This window comes from Gracilinanus agilis, chromosome 4 (genome assembly GCF_016433145.1).
Source record: "Gracilinanus agilis isolate LMUSP501 chromosome 4, AgileGrace, whole genome shotgun sequence".
Taxonomy (NCBI): domain Eukaryota; kingdom Metazoa; phylum Chordata; class Mammalia; order Didelphimorphia; family Didelphidae; genus Gracilinanus; species Gracilinanus agilis.
This window is the reverse complement of record NC_058133.1, coordinates 115,044,344-115,063,500: the sequence shown is the minus strand read 5'-3', so window position 1 is coordinate 115,063,500 and position 19,157 is coordinate 115,044,344. Positions and strand designations below refer to the sequence as shown.

The 19,157-nt window shown below is 38.1% G+C and overlaps 1 protein-coding gene across 1 annotated transcript in view; it reads right to left on the bottom strand.

Moving 5' to 3' along the window:
* Positions 1-19,157, bottom strand: part of TRAF3IP3 (TRAF3 interacting protein 3) — a 45,280-nt gene that overhangs the window by 1,774 nt on the left and 24,349 nt on the right. Inside the window, exons 7-13 of the mRNA XM_044671805.1 lie at positions 14,828-14,899; positions 13,229-13,369; positions 12,976-13,113; positions 11,182-11,317; positions 9,787-9,849; positions 3,934-3,993; positions 1,853-1,989 (exon numbers count right to left, since the gene is read on the bottom strand). Of these exons, the coding sequence (XP_044527740.1) occupies positions 1,853-1,989; positions 3,934-3,993; positions 9,787-9,849; positions 11,182-11,317; positions 12,976-13,113; positions 13,229-13,369; positions 14,828-14,899 (747 nt within the window). The remainder of the gene's footprint in view (positions 1-1,852; positions 1,990-3,933; positions 3,994-9,786; positions 9,850-11,181; positions 11,318-12,975; positions 13,114-13,228; positions 13,370-14,827; positions 14,900-19,157) is intronic.

Genomic DNA, 19,157 nt, shown 5'->3' with positions numbered 1-19,157 from the left:
CAGGACCTCCCATCTCTGGGCCTGACTCTCAATCCATTGAGCCACCTAGCTGGCCCTGAGATTGATTATTTTTGAACAAGCTCAGTGGCACAGTGAATGGAGCTAGGCCTCTAAAGTCAGAAAGGCTCTTCTTCCTGAGTTCAAATTTGGCCTTTAGGCACTTACCAGCTATGTGATCCTGGGCAAGTCACTTCACCCTGTTTATCTCAGTTTCCTCATTTGTAAAATGAGCTGGAAAAGAAAATGGCTAACCACTCCACTCCAGTGTCTTTGCTAAGAAAAGCCCGAATGGGGGCACAAAGAGTCAGACATTACTGAACAACAACAACTTTAGGACAGCGAGGTGGCACAGTTTAGATGGAGAGCCAGGCCTGGACTCAGGAGGTCCTGGTTTCAAATATGACCTCAGACACTTCCTAGCTATGTGACTCTGTGCAAGTCACTTAACCCTAGTTGCCTAGCTGTTACTTTTCTGTCTTAGAGTTGTTAATAAGAGAGAAAGTAAGGGCTTAAAAATATATATATTATTTCCTCTGGTAGTGAGCTGTGTTTGGGCATGTGTGTATATGCACATATATGAGAGACCCACCATGGCATCACAGCAAAAGTAAAGAATACCAGATTTGGAGTCCATAGATAGAAGTTTCTGTTCCAGCTTTGCTGCTTAGTAGCCCTGTGATCCTTGATTCAATCCAACAAATGGTTATTAGGTGCCTAGTGTGTGCTAGGGTTGGGGACCAGGTTCTGCAGCTTCATTTCTTTAAGCATCTCTCAGTGAGGAATTTTTGCCATGCAGGTTGGTACCTTTTCTGGAATGTAGAGTCTTAAAGATACTTAGAACACCAAAAGGTAAGTGATTTGTCCAGGGTCATACGGCCAGTCTATGTCAGAGGGGCTGGTTCCAAGGCTAGCTTTGTATACACCACTAGGCTGCCTGGGGTTGGGATACAAAGGTAAAAGGAAAACCAATTCCTTTTCTTAAGATGCTTATATTCTACTGGGAGAATTTGCGTCATGTCATTGGGCCTCAGTCTCTCCTTCTGCAAGTTGAGGATAATAATACCTATTCTCTCTACCTTGCAAAAGTTGCTGTGAAGATCAATAAGAAAATTAAAATCAGTCAATAAATAAGTAATTTATATAAAGGTTTATAACTTATAAAGTGCTTTTCTCACTGGGAGGTAGTTAGGGAAAGTAGTATTACTGACACAATTTCATAGCTGAGAAAAGAGGCCCTCAGAGAGGTGACTTACTCAAGATCAAATTGTTAGCAAGGGACAGATTCAGGACTCTGACCTGATTCCTTCCATGGTACCATAGCTACCTCTCAATGGGTCTAGAAGCTTTTAGGAAAACTCAATGGCTACACAAATGTGATTTGAAGTAGAAGTGTCCAAATTAAATAATTAAAATGTAAAAATACAATAAAACACAGATAACCAGTCATCTAAAAACCAAGTTGATCAGAGACCTGTATGATTTTGGTGGCACCTGTTTCTTTTTTAATTTGACACTCCTAATTTAAAGAACCACTTTACAACATAGGGACATTTATTTGACTAAGACATATACTTCTGGTCAAATGTGAACTGTTAACCTATATTTGAATTGTGTTGTAAAAAGCCCAAGGTTACTGTTGAGAAAAGTCTGTGCTATGTATCTTGTATCTTGACAAGAGATTAGTTCTGGAAAATGGGAAGGAAAATATTAAGATATTCAAATTCAAACCAACAACATCTTAAATGACTCCTTTTGAGAAGATGCATACACTTAGGCACAGTTCCTGAGCATGGGAATTGTTCCTTTGGCTTACATCATTACAGAAGTAGCAGAATATCCTTCCCCTTCTCACCTCTTTCTCTTTGTCTTGGAGCTGCAAAGTCCTCTCTTGTAGCTGTTCCCCGAGTTCCCTTTCTCTCTCTTCCCCCGAACCCTTGGACTTCTCTTCCAGATAGGTGGGGGCTGAACTCCATGTAGGACCAGTCTGACCTAAAAAATCAGCCAGACCATCTGTGAGCATGTAGTCCCTGCCTTGAAGGAGGGGGCTGGTCAGTAGGCAAGAAGAACCGCTAACTTTAGTTTGGAAGGGCCTGACAATCAACAGGACTCATCTAAGTGTTTCCAGGGATCCCGTGAAGGAGACTCTACTACGTCCTTTATGGTCTTGTTTGGTATCTAATCTGATCCTTGGAGCTTTAGCTTGAACTATTCCTTCTTGTTCTAACCTCAGCAGAGATGGCAAATAGCTGGATACCTCCAAGAAGTAACAACTAGCCAGAAATCATTTGTGCTTATGTTTTCTCACCTATAACATGAATGGGGTGGCCTATAAAGACTCTTCTAATTCTTAGTCTTATGATTCCAAAAATGAATCTTCACATTTATGAAGACGTTAATTCTAACATCTGCCTTCTCTTCTTTAGACTATTTTTTTTTTACTCCCAAGGGAATAGCATAGCATACTTGGAAAAGCTATCAATAATTATATGATTGGGGGCAGCTGGATGGCTCAGTGGATTGAGAGCCAGGTCTAGAGTAGGGAGGCCCTGGGTTCAAATCTGGCCTCAGATACTTCCTAGCTGTGTGATCCTGGGCAAGTCATTTAACCCCCATTGCTTAGCCCTTATTGCTCTTCTGCCTTAGAACAATACACAGTATTGATTCTAAGATGGAAGGTAAGGGTTTAAAAAATAATTATATGATTAGAGGTAAATTACTCTCATTTTTGTTAAAAATTAAAAAAAAATCCTTACCTTCTGTCTTAGTATTTATTTGAAGACAGAAGAATCGCAAGGGCTAGGCAACTGGGATTAAGTGATTTGCCCAAGGTTACACATCTAAGAAGTGTCTAAATCCAAATTGGAATCCAGGTCCTCCTGTCTCCGGGCCTGGCACTCTATTCACTGTACTACATAGCTGTTCTGGTAAGTTACTCTTTTCTTCAGTTTCCTAATTTTTGAAATGGGCATCATAATCCTTGCTATTCCTGAAGATGATAAAGTATTTGTGTCTCATCTCTATGCTTCCTAGCTGTTTGCCTTGAGCAAGTCACTTAACCTTTGAGCAGCTGGGAAAAAAAGTTAGAAATTGCTCTGTGGGTTTAGGGAAAAATCCTGGAATTGTGATTTTCTTATCCTGGGAAGTCCCTCCACCAAATGCAGATTGGTACTTTCTCTGAAATAAAGAGTCTTAGAGCATGGAGAGAGAGGTTAGATGTCTCTTGCCCAGGACCACACATCAAGTATGTGTGAGAAGCAGGACCTGAACCCAGATATTCATCACTGTGGATAGTTTACTCTCTACAGTGCCATAAATATCTGGTTATGAGAGCCAGTAGATTTCCACTCCTTTCCTTTCCTACCCTCTGCCTAGGAGCACATAATTCCAATTAAGTATCAATAAGCAATGGAGTACTTGGATTGGTCTTCAAGAATTTTGTTGCTGATCTCCAGGAACATTCTAGATTTTCTTGGGAACAAATAACAGTCAATCCTTCTGGATATGGGGAAAGCTGCTATGGAAGATTTCCTGGTGTTGCTTGGTGGTAAGTGGGAAGAGTGGCAGAATTGTGGAAGTGGTTTAGGGGTGGGTATAATCACAACTTCAGTCAAGGGAGTAAGAATTGACATAGGAATACCAAGTTCAAAATAAATTTATTTTGCATATTTGCAATCACAAATATAGGTTTTCACAGAGAACAGAAATCTGTTTTCACAGGGTCTGAACATCTTACTGTCTTAGCAACAAAAGGTTTCCTGAAAAGCAAACTAGCTTACTGCTGCATAAGAGGACTTTGAAAGTTCTGTTTGTCTAGAGTAATAGAATCCCAGGGCTGGGTAGGGACCTTAAGTGGTCTTCTAGTCCAGCCCTCTGCCTCCAGGCAAACAAGACAAGTACAGAAGTCTTAGACTTGGGTGTAGGGAATTGGCTGACCTTTCTTTGGCATAAAATCCTCTTGGGTGTGAGACTCTTTGGATTGGCTCTGGAGAAGACCTGTAAAAAAAATAAAATGCTCTGATTTTTTCTATGTTGAGCAAGCTTGCCCCACTGAGGTTCATTTAGACCCCTCCTTTTGGCCCCAGTGAAGCTCTTCTATTTCTGGATAAGACCTCTAGATGATGCCAAAGGTCAACTAATTCAGCTTCCTCTCTTTATGGTTGAAGTGAGGGTCCAGTCTTAGGCTTTCTGTTCTAGCAGAAATAATAGCACAGTTCTTTCCAAGTAATGTATTTGACTAAGTTCCTCTTAACCATCCTGACCAAAGATTTTTCTGTCTTTTCTCTCTCTTTTCATCACATCCTTGGCTGAAGATATTCACCTTCCTAGCTTCCAAATGAATAAGTCTGCTGCCCCTGTTCCCAGGGAAGCCTCCAAACATATCCCATATTTTTTCTTGTGTCAGCCCTTTTGCTACTGGATTGTATTGGGAAGAGTATCAAAGGTGGTAATGGAAGAGGAGAGCTGATTTAAATAGGTGTTCTCTAACTGTTGCCCGGGATCATCCTGGTGCTCATAACCTTAGAAAAATACTATTTAAGAGAATACACACATACACACACATATACACTCTATTGTTAATAGAAGTCTTCCTTATTCAACAGGGAAGAAGAAAGGGAAGAGAGAGAGGGGAGATAATAAAAGGGAGGGCAGATATAAAAGGCAGTGATCAGAAGTAAAATGGACTTAGAGGAGGGACAAGATAAAAAGAGAAGGGCAAGCAGAAGAAAATAGGATAGAGGGAAATGTACAGTTAATAGTCATAACTGTGCATGTGAATGGGATGAACTCACTCATAAAATGGAAGCTGAAAACAGATTGGATTAGAAATCAGAATCCAAAAATATGTTGTTAAAAAGAGACACACTTGAAACAGAGACACACAGAGTCAAAATAAAGGACTAGAGAAGAATCTTATATGCTTTAGCTAAAGTAAAAAAGGCAGGGTAGCAGTCATGATCCCAGACAAATTAAAAGCAAAAATAGACCTAATTAAAAAAGGATAAATGAGGAAACTACATCTTGTAAAATGGAACTGTAGACAATGAAGTAATATCAGTGCTAAATTAATCTGCACCAAATGGCATAGAATCTAAATCCTTAAAGGAATAGTTAAGTGAATTAGGAGAAAAAATAGGAAATTATGCCAATGGGGGAATAGATAAGTCTGACCATAAAATAAATAAGAAAGAAGTCAAGGAAATAAATAGAATCCTAGGAAAGTTAGATAAGGATAGACTTCTAGGAAAAAAATACCACAAATTGGAATAGAAAAAGAGTATACTTTTATATCAGTTGTACAAAGTACCTTCACAAAAATGGGCTACATATGAGGTCATAAAAACCTCACAACCAAATGCAGAAAGGCAGAAATACTAAATGTGCCCTTTTCAGACCATAATACAAAAATTGCATTTAATAAAGGGACATGGAAGCAAAGATTTAAAGTTAATTGGAAGCTAAATAATCTAATCCTAAAAAATAGGTGGATCAAAGAACAAATCATAGAAACAATTATTTGTTTATTGATACAATGTGACAACATTCCAAAAAAAAATCGAGGTATATAGCCAAAGCTAAGTGCTCATAGGGGGAAATTTAAATTTCTTAATGTGTACATTAATAAAAAAAAGAAAGGGTAGATCATGAATAAAAACAACAACAACAACAAATTAAAAATCCCTAATTAAAAAAAGGAAATCTGGAAAATCAAAGGAGAGATTAATAAAACTGAAAGTAAAAAAACCCATTGAACTAATAAATGAAACTAGGAGTTGGTTTAATGAAAACAACAACAAACACAACAATAATAAAATAGATAAAACATTGGTTCATTTGATTTTAAAAAAAGAAGAAAATTAATAGTATCAAAAATGAAAAGGGTGAATGTACCACTAATGCAGATGAAATAAAGCAATTATTAGGAGTTGTTTTGCCTAATTATATTCTAGTAAAACTAATAATCTAAGTGAAATAGACAAATCTTTACAAAAATATAAATTGCCTAGTAACAGCAGAGGAAGTAAAATGCTTAAATAATCCTGTTTTAGGAAAAGAAATTGAACAAGTCATCAATGAATGTTAAGAAAAAATCCCCAGGACCACTGAGGTTTACAAATGAACTCTATCCAACATTTAAGGTACAATTCATCTCTATACTAAATAAACTATTTCAAAAAATAAATAAAGAAGGAATCCTACCCAATTCCTTTTATTACACAAATAAAATTTTGATACTTAAACCAGGAAGAGCAAAAAGGGAGAAAGTAAACAATAGACCAATTTCCCTAAAGAATATTGATGGAAAAAAGTTTAAATGCAACACTACCAAGGAGATCATAGCAAAATATCCCAAATATCACATGGTTCAATATTAGGAAAACTATGAGTACAATTGATCATATTAAAAACAAAACAACAAAAATCATATAATTATATCAATAGATGCAGAAAAAGCCTTTGACAAAATAAAAAAAACCCATTCCTATTAAAAACACTAGAGGGGGGCAGCTGGGTAGCTCAGTGGATTGAGAGCCAGGCCTAGAGACAGGAGGTCCTAGGTTCAAATCTGGCCTCAGACACTTCCCAGCTGTGTGACCCTGGGCAAGTCACTTGACCCCCATTGCCTACCCTTACCACTCTTTCACCTATAAGTCAATACACAGAAGTTAAGGGTTTAAAATAAAATTTAAAAAAAAAAATTAAAAAAAAAAAAAACACTAGAGGGTGGGTAGCTGGGTAGCTCAGTGGATTGAGAGCCAGGCCTAGAGTAGGGAGGTCCTAGGTTCAAATTTGACCTCAGGCACTTCCCAGCTGTGTGACCCTGGGCAAGTCACTTAACCCTCATTGCCAAGCCTTTACCACTCTTCTGCCTTGGAACTAATACACAGTATTGATTCCAAGATGGAAGGTAAAGGTTTTTTAAAAAAACAACACTAGAGAACAAAGGAATCAATAGAATCTTTCCAAAAATGATAGGTAGCAATTATCTAAAACCAAGGAGGATAAGGAGAATAAATTTGAAACCTTCCCAATAAGATCAGAGATGAAACAAGGATGTCCTTTATCACCATTATTATTCAATACTGTACTAGAAATTCTAGATATAGCAGAAAGACATGAAAAGAAACCAAAGGAATAAAAAGAGGCAATAAGAAAACTCAGCTATCACTTTTTTTTTTTTAAACCCTTACCTTCCGTCCTAGAGTCAATACCGTGTATTGGCTCCAAGGCAGAAGAGTGGTAAGGGTAGGCAATGGGGGTCAAGTGACTTGCCCAGGGTCACACAGCTGGGAAGTGTCTGAGACCAGATTTGAACCTAGGATCTACCGTCTCTAGGCCTGGCTATCAATCCACTGAGCTATTCAGCTGCCCCCTCAGCTATCACTTTTTTCAGATGATGTGATGCTATACTTACAGAACTCTAGAAAATCAACTAAAAAGTAGCTGAAACAATGAACAATGTTAACAAAGTTGCAAGATATAAAATAAACTCACATTAATCATCAGAATCTACATACTACCAACAAAACCAAGCAGAAAGATAGAAAAATAAATTCCATTTAAAAATAAATTTGCAGGGGCAGCTGGGTAGCTCAGTGGAGTGAGAGTCAGGCCTAGAGACAGGAGGTCCTAGGTTCAAATCCGGCCTCAGCCACTTCCCAGCTGTGTGACCCTGGGCAAGTCACTTGACCCCCATTGCCCACCCTTACCAATCTTCTACCTATGAGACAATACACCGAAGTACAAGGGTTTTAAAAAAAAAATTAAAAAAAAAAATTTGCAGACAGTATGAAATGCTTGAGGATCTATTTGCCAAGACAAATCCAGGGATTGTATGAATACAATTACAAAACACTTTGAATACAATTACAAAACACTTTCTACAACTGTAGAAATATTAATTGCTCATGGGTAGCCAATAATATAACAAAACCGACAATTCTGCCTAAGTTAATTTACTTTTTTAATGCCAATCAGATTACCAAGAATTATTTTTTAGAGCTACAAAAAATCTGGAAGACATATGAACTTATGTGAAATGAAGTGAACAGAGCTGGAGATCATTGCATACAGTAATAGCAATATTGTAAGGCATTCTGAATGATCCAAGATAATTCCAAGGAACCCATAAAGTAAAATGCTATCCACCCCCAGAAAGAGAATCAATGAACCCTGAGTACAGATTGAAGCATACTTTTTATTTTTGATTCCAAAGCATACTTTTAAAAAACTTCATTTTTATTGTTTATTTTATTAGTGTTTTACAAAATGGCTAATATGAAAAAGTGTTTTGTATAACTTTTCAGGTATAATTGATATCAAATTGCTTGCCTTCTTGGGTCAGTGAAGTAGCACAGTGAACAAAGTACCAAACCTAGAGATGGGAGGTCTTGGGTTCAAATTCACCCTTAAATACTTCCTATTTGTGTGAATCTGGGCAGATAACTTAACCCCCATTGCCTAGCATTTACTGGTCTTCTGCCTTGGAACCAATATACACTATTGACTCTAAGATGGAAGGTAAGGGTTTAAAAATGATTATTAATTTTTTACATGTAATTGGGAAATAATGAAATAAATCAAAAATTCTTTTTAAAATGAAAAGTACTCCTTAGATATGAAGTTATTAAGGGAAGTAAAGAACTGGGCTCATGTTCTTTTTTCTTCTGAGTTTTTAGGAGAATGCAAGTGAGGCAGCTAGGTGTTGCAGTGGAGAGAGTATAGGGTCTGGAGTGAGGAAGACTTTTCCTGAATTCAAATTAAGCCACAAACACTTAATAGCTGTGTGACTCTGAGCAAGTCACTTAGCACTGTTTGCCTCAGTTTTCCTCATCAGTAAAATGAGCTGGAGAAGGAAAAGAAAAACCAGTCCAGTATCTTTTGCCAAGAAAACTCCATTTGGGGTCACAAAGAGTCAGACACACTTGAAATAACAATAAAGTGAGGGCCTGGGAAAGAAGAGGGATAGGAACAGGGATTATTAGCTCTATGATTTCATTGGTATGAAATAGGAGACTCTTGGATGAAGAAACTTGCCTTTTCTGCAGCTTGCTCAGAGCACTTAGATGTTAATGACTTGCTCAGGAACTCATATATTAGATGTCAGAGTCAGGACTTGAACCCAGGTCTTCCTACTCTCTTTTCTAACAGGCTTGGGCAGGATGCTTGATAAGAGCTCAAATGCAAAACTTATGAAGATATACCTTTAACCAGGGGTACTAAAGGGGCAGAGCCTATTAGCTTTCTATTATGGCAGGATCCCCAAGTCTGGACCTAAGCTCTCTCATCTGTAAAGCAAGCTGGGCCAGAGAACCACTGGAAGATATTATCTTTAAAATCTTTACTATTCCAATATCCTAGTTAATACTCCGAGACTGATGGAGTTTATTTGGGGCTGCCCTAGCCTCGTCAATAGCAAATCTTCCAACGTGGCTCTCATCCCTTGCATCTTTGACTTCTGATTCCTATTCATCAAAACAATAGGCTTCCCGGCACAAAATCTATTTTCTAGCTATCTCTCCTGGGGCTTGATCCTATCCATGGTATCCCTGAAGTCCCTCCAGTCTTTGTGCTTCTTCATTTCCCTTTCTGTCATTGCCATAAACTCTCTCCTACCCTTTCTAAGGTGGGAAGTTCCTGACTACTTCCCAGATGTGTTCAGCTTGCAGGAGTTCCCATCAAGGAAAACCAAACAGGTATTTGCTTCAGATGGCTAGTTAGTGGGGGGTAGGAGGATTCTTTTCTATGGGAATGGGAAGAACTACAGAATAGGAAGGGAGAACTTACTCTGCAAGTGCTGGACTGTAGCCTTCAGGGCAAGTTTCTCTTCTTCTGACCTTTGTAGTTGGCCTGGAAGTGGAAAAGCACAAATAAAAAGAGAGAAATCCTCAGTATTAGTACATTTTGTCTAGATGTTTGGATTGGCTAGAGTGTAGGGCAAGAACCAAGGCTTTTTTGCACCCCCTATTTCCCCTAGAAGTTGAGCACCCTGCACATCTATTAGGTGCTCCTCAATATCTGATGAATTGAATTAGGAATTTATAATAGCATTTTTCTTGTTTCAGAGGTTAAGTTCAATGGATGCTGGCTTTAGTATTCACTTCCATGACATGAGGAAAAAAGAATCTGAATACTGAAGACTGTAATAAGTTTTTATTAAATTATTAATATCAATTTTAATAAATAATAGCTAGCACTTATATAGAATTTTAAAGTTTTTCAAAGTACTAGTGTTTTCCCATTTTATTTATCAGCTTCACACTGGACTAGCTGGATTAATTACTATAGTTACCCATGGTTTATAGCTGGCACAGCTGAAGTAGGTTCTGAAACTCCATGGAGTGTCAAGGTTGGCAGGGACCTTAAAGGATCTTTTATTCAACCTCTTCCTTAGTACAGAAATCTCTTAACTTTCCCATGCCTTACCCTTTCCTCTTTTGGCTGAAAATACAAATGGCCATGATAAATTATGTAAGCAACAGCAGCAGGGCATCCAAAAAGATGACTGGGGATGGGGATGGAGAATGTAGAGGGAAGAGAAAGTGAGAAAGAATTGTTGGGGAGGGAAGCCTCTGTGAGATGAGACTTTGAGATTCTTTAATATAGTTAAGTTGCTTTTCAAATTGAGATACAGCCCAACTGTTTTTTCCTAAAATAGTTCAATAATAATAATAATAATTCAGATTTATGCAGAAGCAGCAATAGGGTGGTTGAATGATGTACTGGGGAGTTGTGAAGATCTGAGTTCAAATCCCACTTCTGACACTTAGTAACTGGGATCATGTTCAAAGTGATTAACTTCTCTGAGCCTCAGTTTCTTCATATGTGAAATGGGAATAATAATACCTGCAGTATCTCTCTAACTGAGTTGTTGTGAGGTTCAAATGAGATAATATAGTTTTACAAACTTTAAAACATACAAATTTCAGTTATTATTTTTCTATTCGCAACTACTCTGTGAGGTAGATAGCATAAGTGTTATAAATTCCAACTGCATAGATAGAAAAACAAAGTCTTGGAGAAGTGATTTACTCAGTCTCAAAATGTAAGACAGGATTCCAATGCAGCTTATGTAATTTCAAGTCAACCATTGCCCTCCTACTATGAAGCATGTAAAATCAAAATAAATGGCAAGCAAGTGGTCAGTCAGTGATGATTCTCAGCTTTGGACTGAAATGGTACCTTGTAGGTTACTGACATTGGAACAGTCCAGTTGTCTCTCTCCCTGCAGCCGGTCAATCTGGGTCTGGAGGTCCTGGTGTTCACGTTCCAGAAGATGCAATGCCTGGTTTAGCTGTAAATCTCGGCTGTCTGCTCCCTGCAAGGAGGAGGGAGCCCCTCCCAGAGATGAGGGTCAGTGTTGGGAAGGGATGAGCCCTATCTCAACCTGTTCTAATGTCAGATAATCAAAGAATCTTAAAGATGGGAGAAGTTTTAGCAAAACTAGCCATTCTTGTGCCTAGGGCAAAGATGAAATATTTTGAGGGTGGGGTAGAGAAGCTGTAAGGAAAGATGTCAGACTTCATCTCATAACAGGGGTTGGCAACGTATGGCTCTTTCTGCAGGAACCATAAAGTCAATTTTTTTTCAGGCGCTGTTACAGGAGCCGCACTGTGAGCACTGCACGGCTCTCATGAAATTACATTTTAAAAAATGTGACGTTTATGGCTCTCACGGCCAAAAAGGTTGCCGACCCCTGGCTCATAAGGATCTCTGGAGGAGAGACCCTGGATGCTAAGGAGGTGACAGACTATAAGGCTACTGGTTCATGACCATGGGGAGTGAGAAGGGTAGGATATAATATAAGCCCCTAGGACTAAATATGCTTACTGCCTAGGCACTAAGTTTGGTGATTTCTGCCTTCTGAAGAATTAGAAATACCGCCCTCTAAATTTTGGCACCATGGGGAAAATCTCCACTTACCCTGCCCTAGTTTTAGAAAGCTAGGTCTACGGAAAAGAGTAAAACATTTCCCTATACTAAGAAAATAATTCATGCTACACTAAAGAGAATTAGTTGTTATCCATTCCTTGTTTCCATTATTTTCCAACCACCACTCGCTATCTGCCTTTAAAGATATATAAGCAAAATTTTGAAGCTGTGCAGAGTTAGCAATGTTTGTTGAAGAATGAGTCAGGCATAGTCCTGTCAGTACTGGTTGGGTTTTGTATGAGATAGAGTAGGAGAAATATGAAAGAAATAGCAAATATCTTCTCTGCATTTGAGGAGTTGTCAGTCCTCAAAAAGGAAGACAGGGCACAGAAAATAAAAGGAAATTTATAAAGAAATCCATCAATAAATAAAATCTAATATTTGTAAAAAAGTTGTATAATCACAAAGTACTATATAAACACATCATCAGAGCTTTACCCCGGGTGGAGGGGCTGGGATTTTGTCCCAGGATACTGAAATTTAGAGGGCACAGCATTTCAAAGCACAGGACCAATTGAACACAGCATCTAATTAGTTAAACTGGGAAGCTACCAGATGGCAAGTGCTTCCTCTCTGACTGCTGGACTGAAATAATTTAGTTCCTCACACTCTGATAACTTCATTTCTCAGCAACACTAAGGAACAGTTCACATCCATCCTTATGATAATAGAAGCTTATATTTATATAGTGCTTTATAAGTTACAAGGCACTTTGCTCCCAGCGGTCCTATGAGTCATTTAGCATAAATATGAATCCTATTTTACAGATGGAGAAAGGATTAAGACCTAAGGTCACATAACTAGTTAGTGGTGGAGCTGGGATTCAAACTCAGGTCTACTGGAACCAAGTCCAATGCTCTCTGTTTTATGCCATGATGCCTTATATCTGACTTGGTTGGCCAAGAAGGGGCCAAGTGGAGGGCATAAGAACTGGGGTGTAGGACTGAGAGAGAAATTCCCATAGTTTAGATCTGTAGTCTCCAGCCTAGGTCCTCCCACTCTCTTTCCCCAAGACCTTTCCCCACCATCCCTGGTCTCTGGTACCTGCAATTTGGACTGTAGAACATAGAGCTGACTTTCCAATTCGCTGTGCTTGGCCCCTAGGTCTCTCCAGTCTTCCTTCAGAGTCTCGTACTGTTCCCTCCACTGCTCACACTTTAGCTCTGCCATGGCCAGGGACCTCTGGGGGAGTGCAAAGATAGAGAAGGTGACACTTTGGGCCATCCACTTCACCCTCTTGTACCTGCCATCCCTCAAGCCAACCAGGAGGACTGAGGAATCCTCCTTCACATCACACCTGAGTGCTCTCTAGCTGCTGCTCCACAGCTGTTTTCTCCTCCAACAGTTTCTGAAGGGTCTCCTTTGCCTTTTGCTCATAATTCTGCTTCTGGTCCTCCATTTCCAGGAGAACCTTTCTTGCACCTTCTTTGGAGTATTTCTGCAAGAGAGAGGGCAAACCTGCCAATGGTCAGGTATACATACTTTTCCTTCCCAGGTGGTGAGAAATGGAGTGAGGATGGGGCAGACTACTTTGGATGGATGGAAGGAAAGTTAATGGGAGAGAATAAGACCTTCTTACCTGACACTTCTCTATAGGTATAAGAGAAAAAGGACTTTTGAGAAATTATTTATTTAATGAATTAATTTAGAATATTTTCTCATGCTTACATGATTCATGTTCTTTCCCTCCCCTCATCATACACCCCTCCCATAGCCAACGAGCAATTCTACTGGGTTTTACATGTGTCATTGATCAAGACCCATTTCCATAATATTAATATTTACATTAGGGTGATCCTTTAGAGTCTGCATCCCCAGTTATAGCCCCATCAACCCATGTGATCAAGCAGTTTTTTTCTTCTGTGAAGAAACAAAGGATTTGAAGCAAATCAGCCTTACAAATCTACACCTGTCACATAGTAGACACTTAAAAATGCTAATTGACTAACTTTCCTAATTCTGGTGAGTAATGATGAAACCATATAAATAAAGATTAGAGTCAGTTATTGATTATTTACATGTATTGCTTAGTATAATTACAGATTATTCAAAATGGAAGAGAATCCTTAAACCCTTTGGTTTGTCTCTGAGCTCTTACATTTAAAACTGGGTGTGTCTAAGAATTCACAGTATTTCAGATCAAATGATGAAATATCATGTGAAAAAAACACTCAGGAAGAGCTGGTAAGTTGCCTAGCTTCTCTAGTCTTACCCATTTTCCCTTCCTCACCCCAACTTATGTGTATTCCTTGTTAAGAACCATGCCAAGGACCAATCTGAATGGAGCTGACCACTCCTGTCTAGCTTGCTTGTTACCTATGATTAAGTACTTTGTTGCAAATGAAAGAAATTTCAATTCTCCTTCCTTTTACACCAGCCTTGATACTGCTAATATTGAATTGATAGTGTCATAAAAGAGTTGAAAGCAAGACTGACCATAGATAAATTATGTGTGGGTGATTAGGAGTTAACAGAATTTTATTTCCTTCCAGAGTCCAAAGTTCCTGCCAGTGAGCTAGATATCAGTTTGTTTTCATTAAAAGACCTAAACAATATATAACCCCAGTTTGTCAAAGCTCAGGGCATAAAAAAAATCTGTTTAGTATCTGTGTTTCCCAAGTGCCTTTTCTTGTGTTTCTAGTTGGGTTTAAGGTTTCCTTTGTGCTCATAATATGTTAAGTTTTGAGATTCATTGGAAGGCAAGAAGGGAAGGAGTAAAGAGGGCATCTAGGGGAGAAGCCAGAGACTGATGAAAGCCACAGAAGATGCCACTACAGAGCTAGCTGTGCAGGAATGAGAGTATAGCCATCACACTGGTCCTTCTGTGATACAGGACTGAATTTCTGGGAAGGCTTCTTTTTTTATCTGCACTTAGAGGGTCCCCCAGGGCCATTACCTGGGTACAGGTGTACAGCTGGTTTTCCAGGGATCTCAGTTTGCACTTCAGCTTGTCCTCATTCAGCTGTCCCTGGGGAGAATGTGAGATGAATGAATGTGAGTTTGAGATAACCTGAAGCCAGCAAAGAGTTTTTTTTTTACCATTTAGCCAGAGACTGGGTAGGACAAGGGGCAGACAAAGGTCATAAGAATAAGGGAACAGTCTCTACCTTTCCTCTGGCTGGAGCAAGAGATGACAAGAATTCACTGGATTGTTTTGCTTAACTTTAAAAGGAGTTGAAGGGAATGTTTAGTGAGAAATGACTGAGATAAAAACGTTAATAAAAATTTAAAAGTAAATTTAGAAAAGAGATCTTAGAAACTAGAATGATTCAAAGGGCCTTTCTTTTTCTTTTAATTTTAATTTAAAATATTTTTCCATGGTTACATGATTCATGATCCCCGCCCCACTCTCTTCCCTCCCAATGATGACGACAAGCAGTTCCATTGGGTTATACATGTATTATTGTTCAAAACCTATTTCCATGTTATTTATATTTGCAGTAGAGTGATCCTTTAACTTCAAAACTCTAATCATATTCCCATCGCATTACATGGTTGACCATATATTTTTCTAATGCATTTCTGGTTCCACAGTTCTTCCTCTAGATATGGATAGCATTCTTTCTCCTAAGTTCCTCTAGATTGTCCTGGGTCATTGCATTACTGCTAGTAGAGAAGTCCATTACATTTGATTGTGCCACAGTATATCAATCTCTGTGTACAATGTTCTCCTGGTTCTGCTCCTTTCGCTCTGCATTAATTCCTGGAGGTTGTTTCAGTTCACATGGAATTCCTCCAGTTCATTATTCCTTTCAGCACAATAATATTCCATCACCATCATATACCACAGTTTATTCAGCCATTCCCCAATTGAAGGACACCCTTTCATTTTTCAATTTTTTGCTATCACAAAAAGCGCAGCTAAGAATATTTTCATACAAGTCTTTTTCCTTATTATCTCTTTGGTGTACAAACCAACAGTGGAATGGCTGGATCAAAGGGCAAGCATTCATTTAAAGCCCTTTGTGCATAGTTCCAAATTGCCCTCCAGAATAGTTGGATCAATTCACAACCTTACCAGCAATGCATTAATGTCCCAATTTTGCCACATCCCCTTAAACATTCATTACTTTACTTTGTTGTCATATTGGCTAATCTGCTAGGTGTGAGATGGTACTTCAGAGTTGTTTTAATTTGTACTCCTCTAATCAGGAGGGATTTAGAACACTTTTTCATGTGCTTTTTAAAATTATTATTAGACATTTATTAATATTCGTTTTTAACCTGTTTACATACTTTATGCCCCTACTTTCCCCTTCACCCCCCGCTCTCCCCCCACCCATGGCCAACGCACATTTCCACTGGTTGTAACATGTGTCCTTGTTCAGGGTCTATTTCCCATTCATGTCCGCCTCAGCCCATGCATTCAAGCAATTGTTTATCTTATATGTTTCCTCTCCTGCAGTCCTTCCTCTGAATGTGGGTAGCATCTTTACCATAAATCCCTCAGAGCTGTCTTGTGTCATTGCATTGCTGCTGGTACAGAAGCCCATTACATTCGATTTTACCACAGTGTATCAGTCTCTGTGTACAATGTTCTTCTGGCTCTGCTCCTTTTGCTCTGCATCACTTCCTGGAGGTCTCTCCAATTTGCATGGAATTCCTCCAGTTTATTATTCCTTTTAGCACAATAGTATTCCATCACCCACATATACCACAATTTGTTCAGCCATTCCCCAATTGAAGGACATCCCCTCATTTTCCAGTTTTTTGCCACTACAAAAAGTGCAGCTATAAATATTTTCATACAAGTCTGTTTATCTACGATCTCTTTGGGGTACAAACCCAGCAATGGTATGGCTGGATCAAAGGGCAGGCAGTCTTTTATAGCCCTTTGGGCATAGTTCCAAATTGCCAGCCAGAATGGTTGGATCATTTCACAACTCCACCAGCAATGCATTAAAGTCCCGATTTTGCTACATCCCCTCCAACATTCATTACTCTCCCCTTCTTTCATTTTAGCCAATCTGCTAGGTGTGAGGTGATACCTCAGAGTTGTTTTGATTTGCATTTCTCTAATTATTAGAGATTAGGAACACTTTCTCATGTGCTTATTGATACATTTGATTTCTTTACCTGAAAATTGCCTATTCATGTCTCTTGCCCATTTATCAATTGGGGAATGGCTTGATTTTTTATACAATTGCTTTAACTCCTTGTATATTTGAGTGATTAGACCCCTGTCAGAGTTTTTTGTTATAAAGATTTTTTCCCAATTTGTTGTTTCCCTTCTGATTTTGACTACATTGTTTTTGTTTGTACAAAAGCTTTTTAGCTTAATATAATCAAAACCATTAAATTTACATTTTGTAATTTTCTCTAACTCTTGCTTGGTTTTAAAATCTTTCCTTTCCCAGAGATCTGACAAGTATACTATTCTGTGTTCACTTAACTTATTTATAGTTTCCCTCTTTATATTCAAGTCAGTCACCCATTCTGAATTTATCTTGGTGTAGGGTGTGAGATGTTGATCTAAACCTAATCTCTCCCATATTGTTTTCCAAATTTCCCAGCAGTTTTTGTCAAATAGTGGATTCATGTCCCAAAAGTTGGGCTCTTTGGGTTTATCATACACTGTCTTGCTGATGTCATTTACCCCAAGTCTATTCCACTGATCCTCCCTTCTATCTCTTAGCCAGTACCATATTGATTTTATGACTGCTGCTTTATAGTATAGTTTGATATCTGGTACTGCTAGGCCCCCTTCCTTCACATTTTTTTCATTATTTCCCTTGATATTCTTGATCTTTTGTTATTCCAAATGAAATTTGTTATAGTTTTTCCTAATTCAGTAAAGAAGTTTTTTGGTAATTTGATAGGTATGGCGCTAAATAGGTAAATTAATTTGGGTAGGATGTTCATTTTTATTATGTTAGCTCGTCCTACCCATGAACAGTTAATGGCTTTTCAATTGTTGAGGTCCAGTTTTATTTGTTTGGAAAGTGTTTTGTAGTTGTTTTCGTATAATAGTTGTGTTTGTTTTGTTAGATTGATTCCCAAGTATTTTATATTGTCTAGGGTGATTTTAAATGGTGATTCTCTTTCTACCTCTTGCTGTTCTAATGTGTTGGAAATGTATAGAAATACTGATGATTTATGTGCATTTATTTTGTATCCTGCCACTTTGCTAAAGTTGTTGATTATTTCTACCAGCCTCTTAGTTGATTCTCTAGGATTTTTTAAGTATACCATCATATCATCTGCAAAGAGTGATAGCTTAGTCTCCTCATTGCCTATTTTGATACCTTCAATTTCTTTTTTTTCTCTAATTGCTATTGCTAGTGTTTCTAGTACTATGTTGAATAATAGAGGTGATAATGGGCATCCTTGTTTCACTCCTGATCTTACTGGGAAGGCTTCTAATTTATCCCCATTGCATATAATGCTTGTTGATGGTTTTAGGTATATATTGTTTATTAGTTTTAGGAAGGGTCCTTCTATTCCTATACTTTTCAATGTTTTCAATAGGAATGGATGCTGTATTTTGTCAAAGGCTTTTTCAGCATCTATTGAGATAATCATGTGATTTTTGTTTGTTAGACTGTTGATATGGTCAATTATGTGGATGGTTTTCCTAATGTTGAACCATCCTTGCATTCCTGGTATAAATCCCACCTGATCATGGTGGATGATCTTCTTAATTACTTGCTGGAGTCTCTTTGCTAATATTCTATTTAAGATTTTTGCATCTATGTTCATTAGGGAGATTGGTCTATAGTTTTCTTTCTCTGTTTTTGGTCTACCTGGCTTTGGAATCAGTACCATATTTGTGTCATAAAATGAATTTGGTAGGACTCCTTCTTTGCTTATCATATCAAGTAATTTGTATAGTATTGGTATTAGTTGCTCTTTGAATGTCTGATAGAATTCACTTGTGAATCCATCAGGTCCTGGTGATTTTGTCTTAGGGAGTTCTTTAATGGCTTGTTCAATTTCTATTTCTGATATGGGATTATTTAGGTATTCTATTTCTTCTGCTGTTAATCTAGGCAATTTATATTTTTGTAAATATTCATCCATATCTCCTAAATTGTTGCTATATTTGCTGCTATATAATTGTTGCTATATTTGTTGCTATAATTGTTGCTATATTTGTTGCTATATAATTGGGCAAAATAGTTCTTAATGATTGCCTTAATTTCCCCTTCATTATAGGTGAGGTCTCCCTTTTCATCTCTAATACTGTCAATTTGGTTTTCTTCTTTCCTTTTTCTTATTAGATTGAC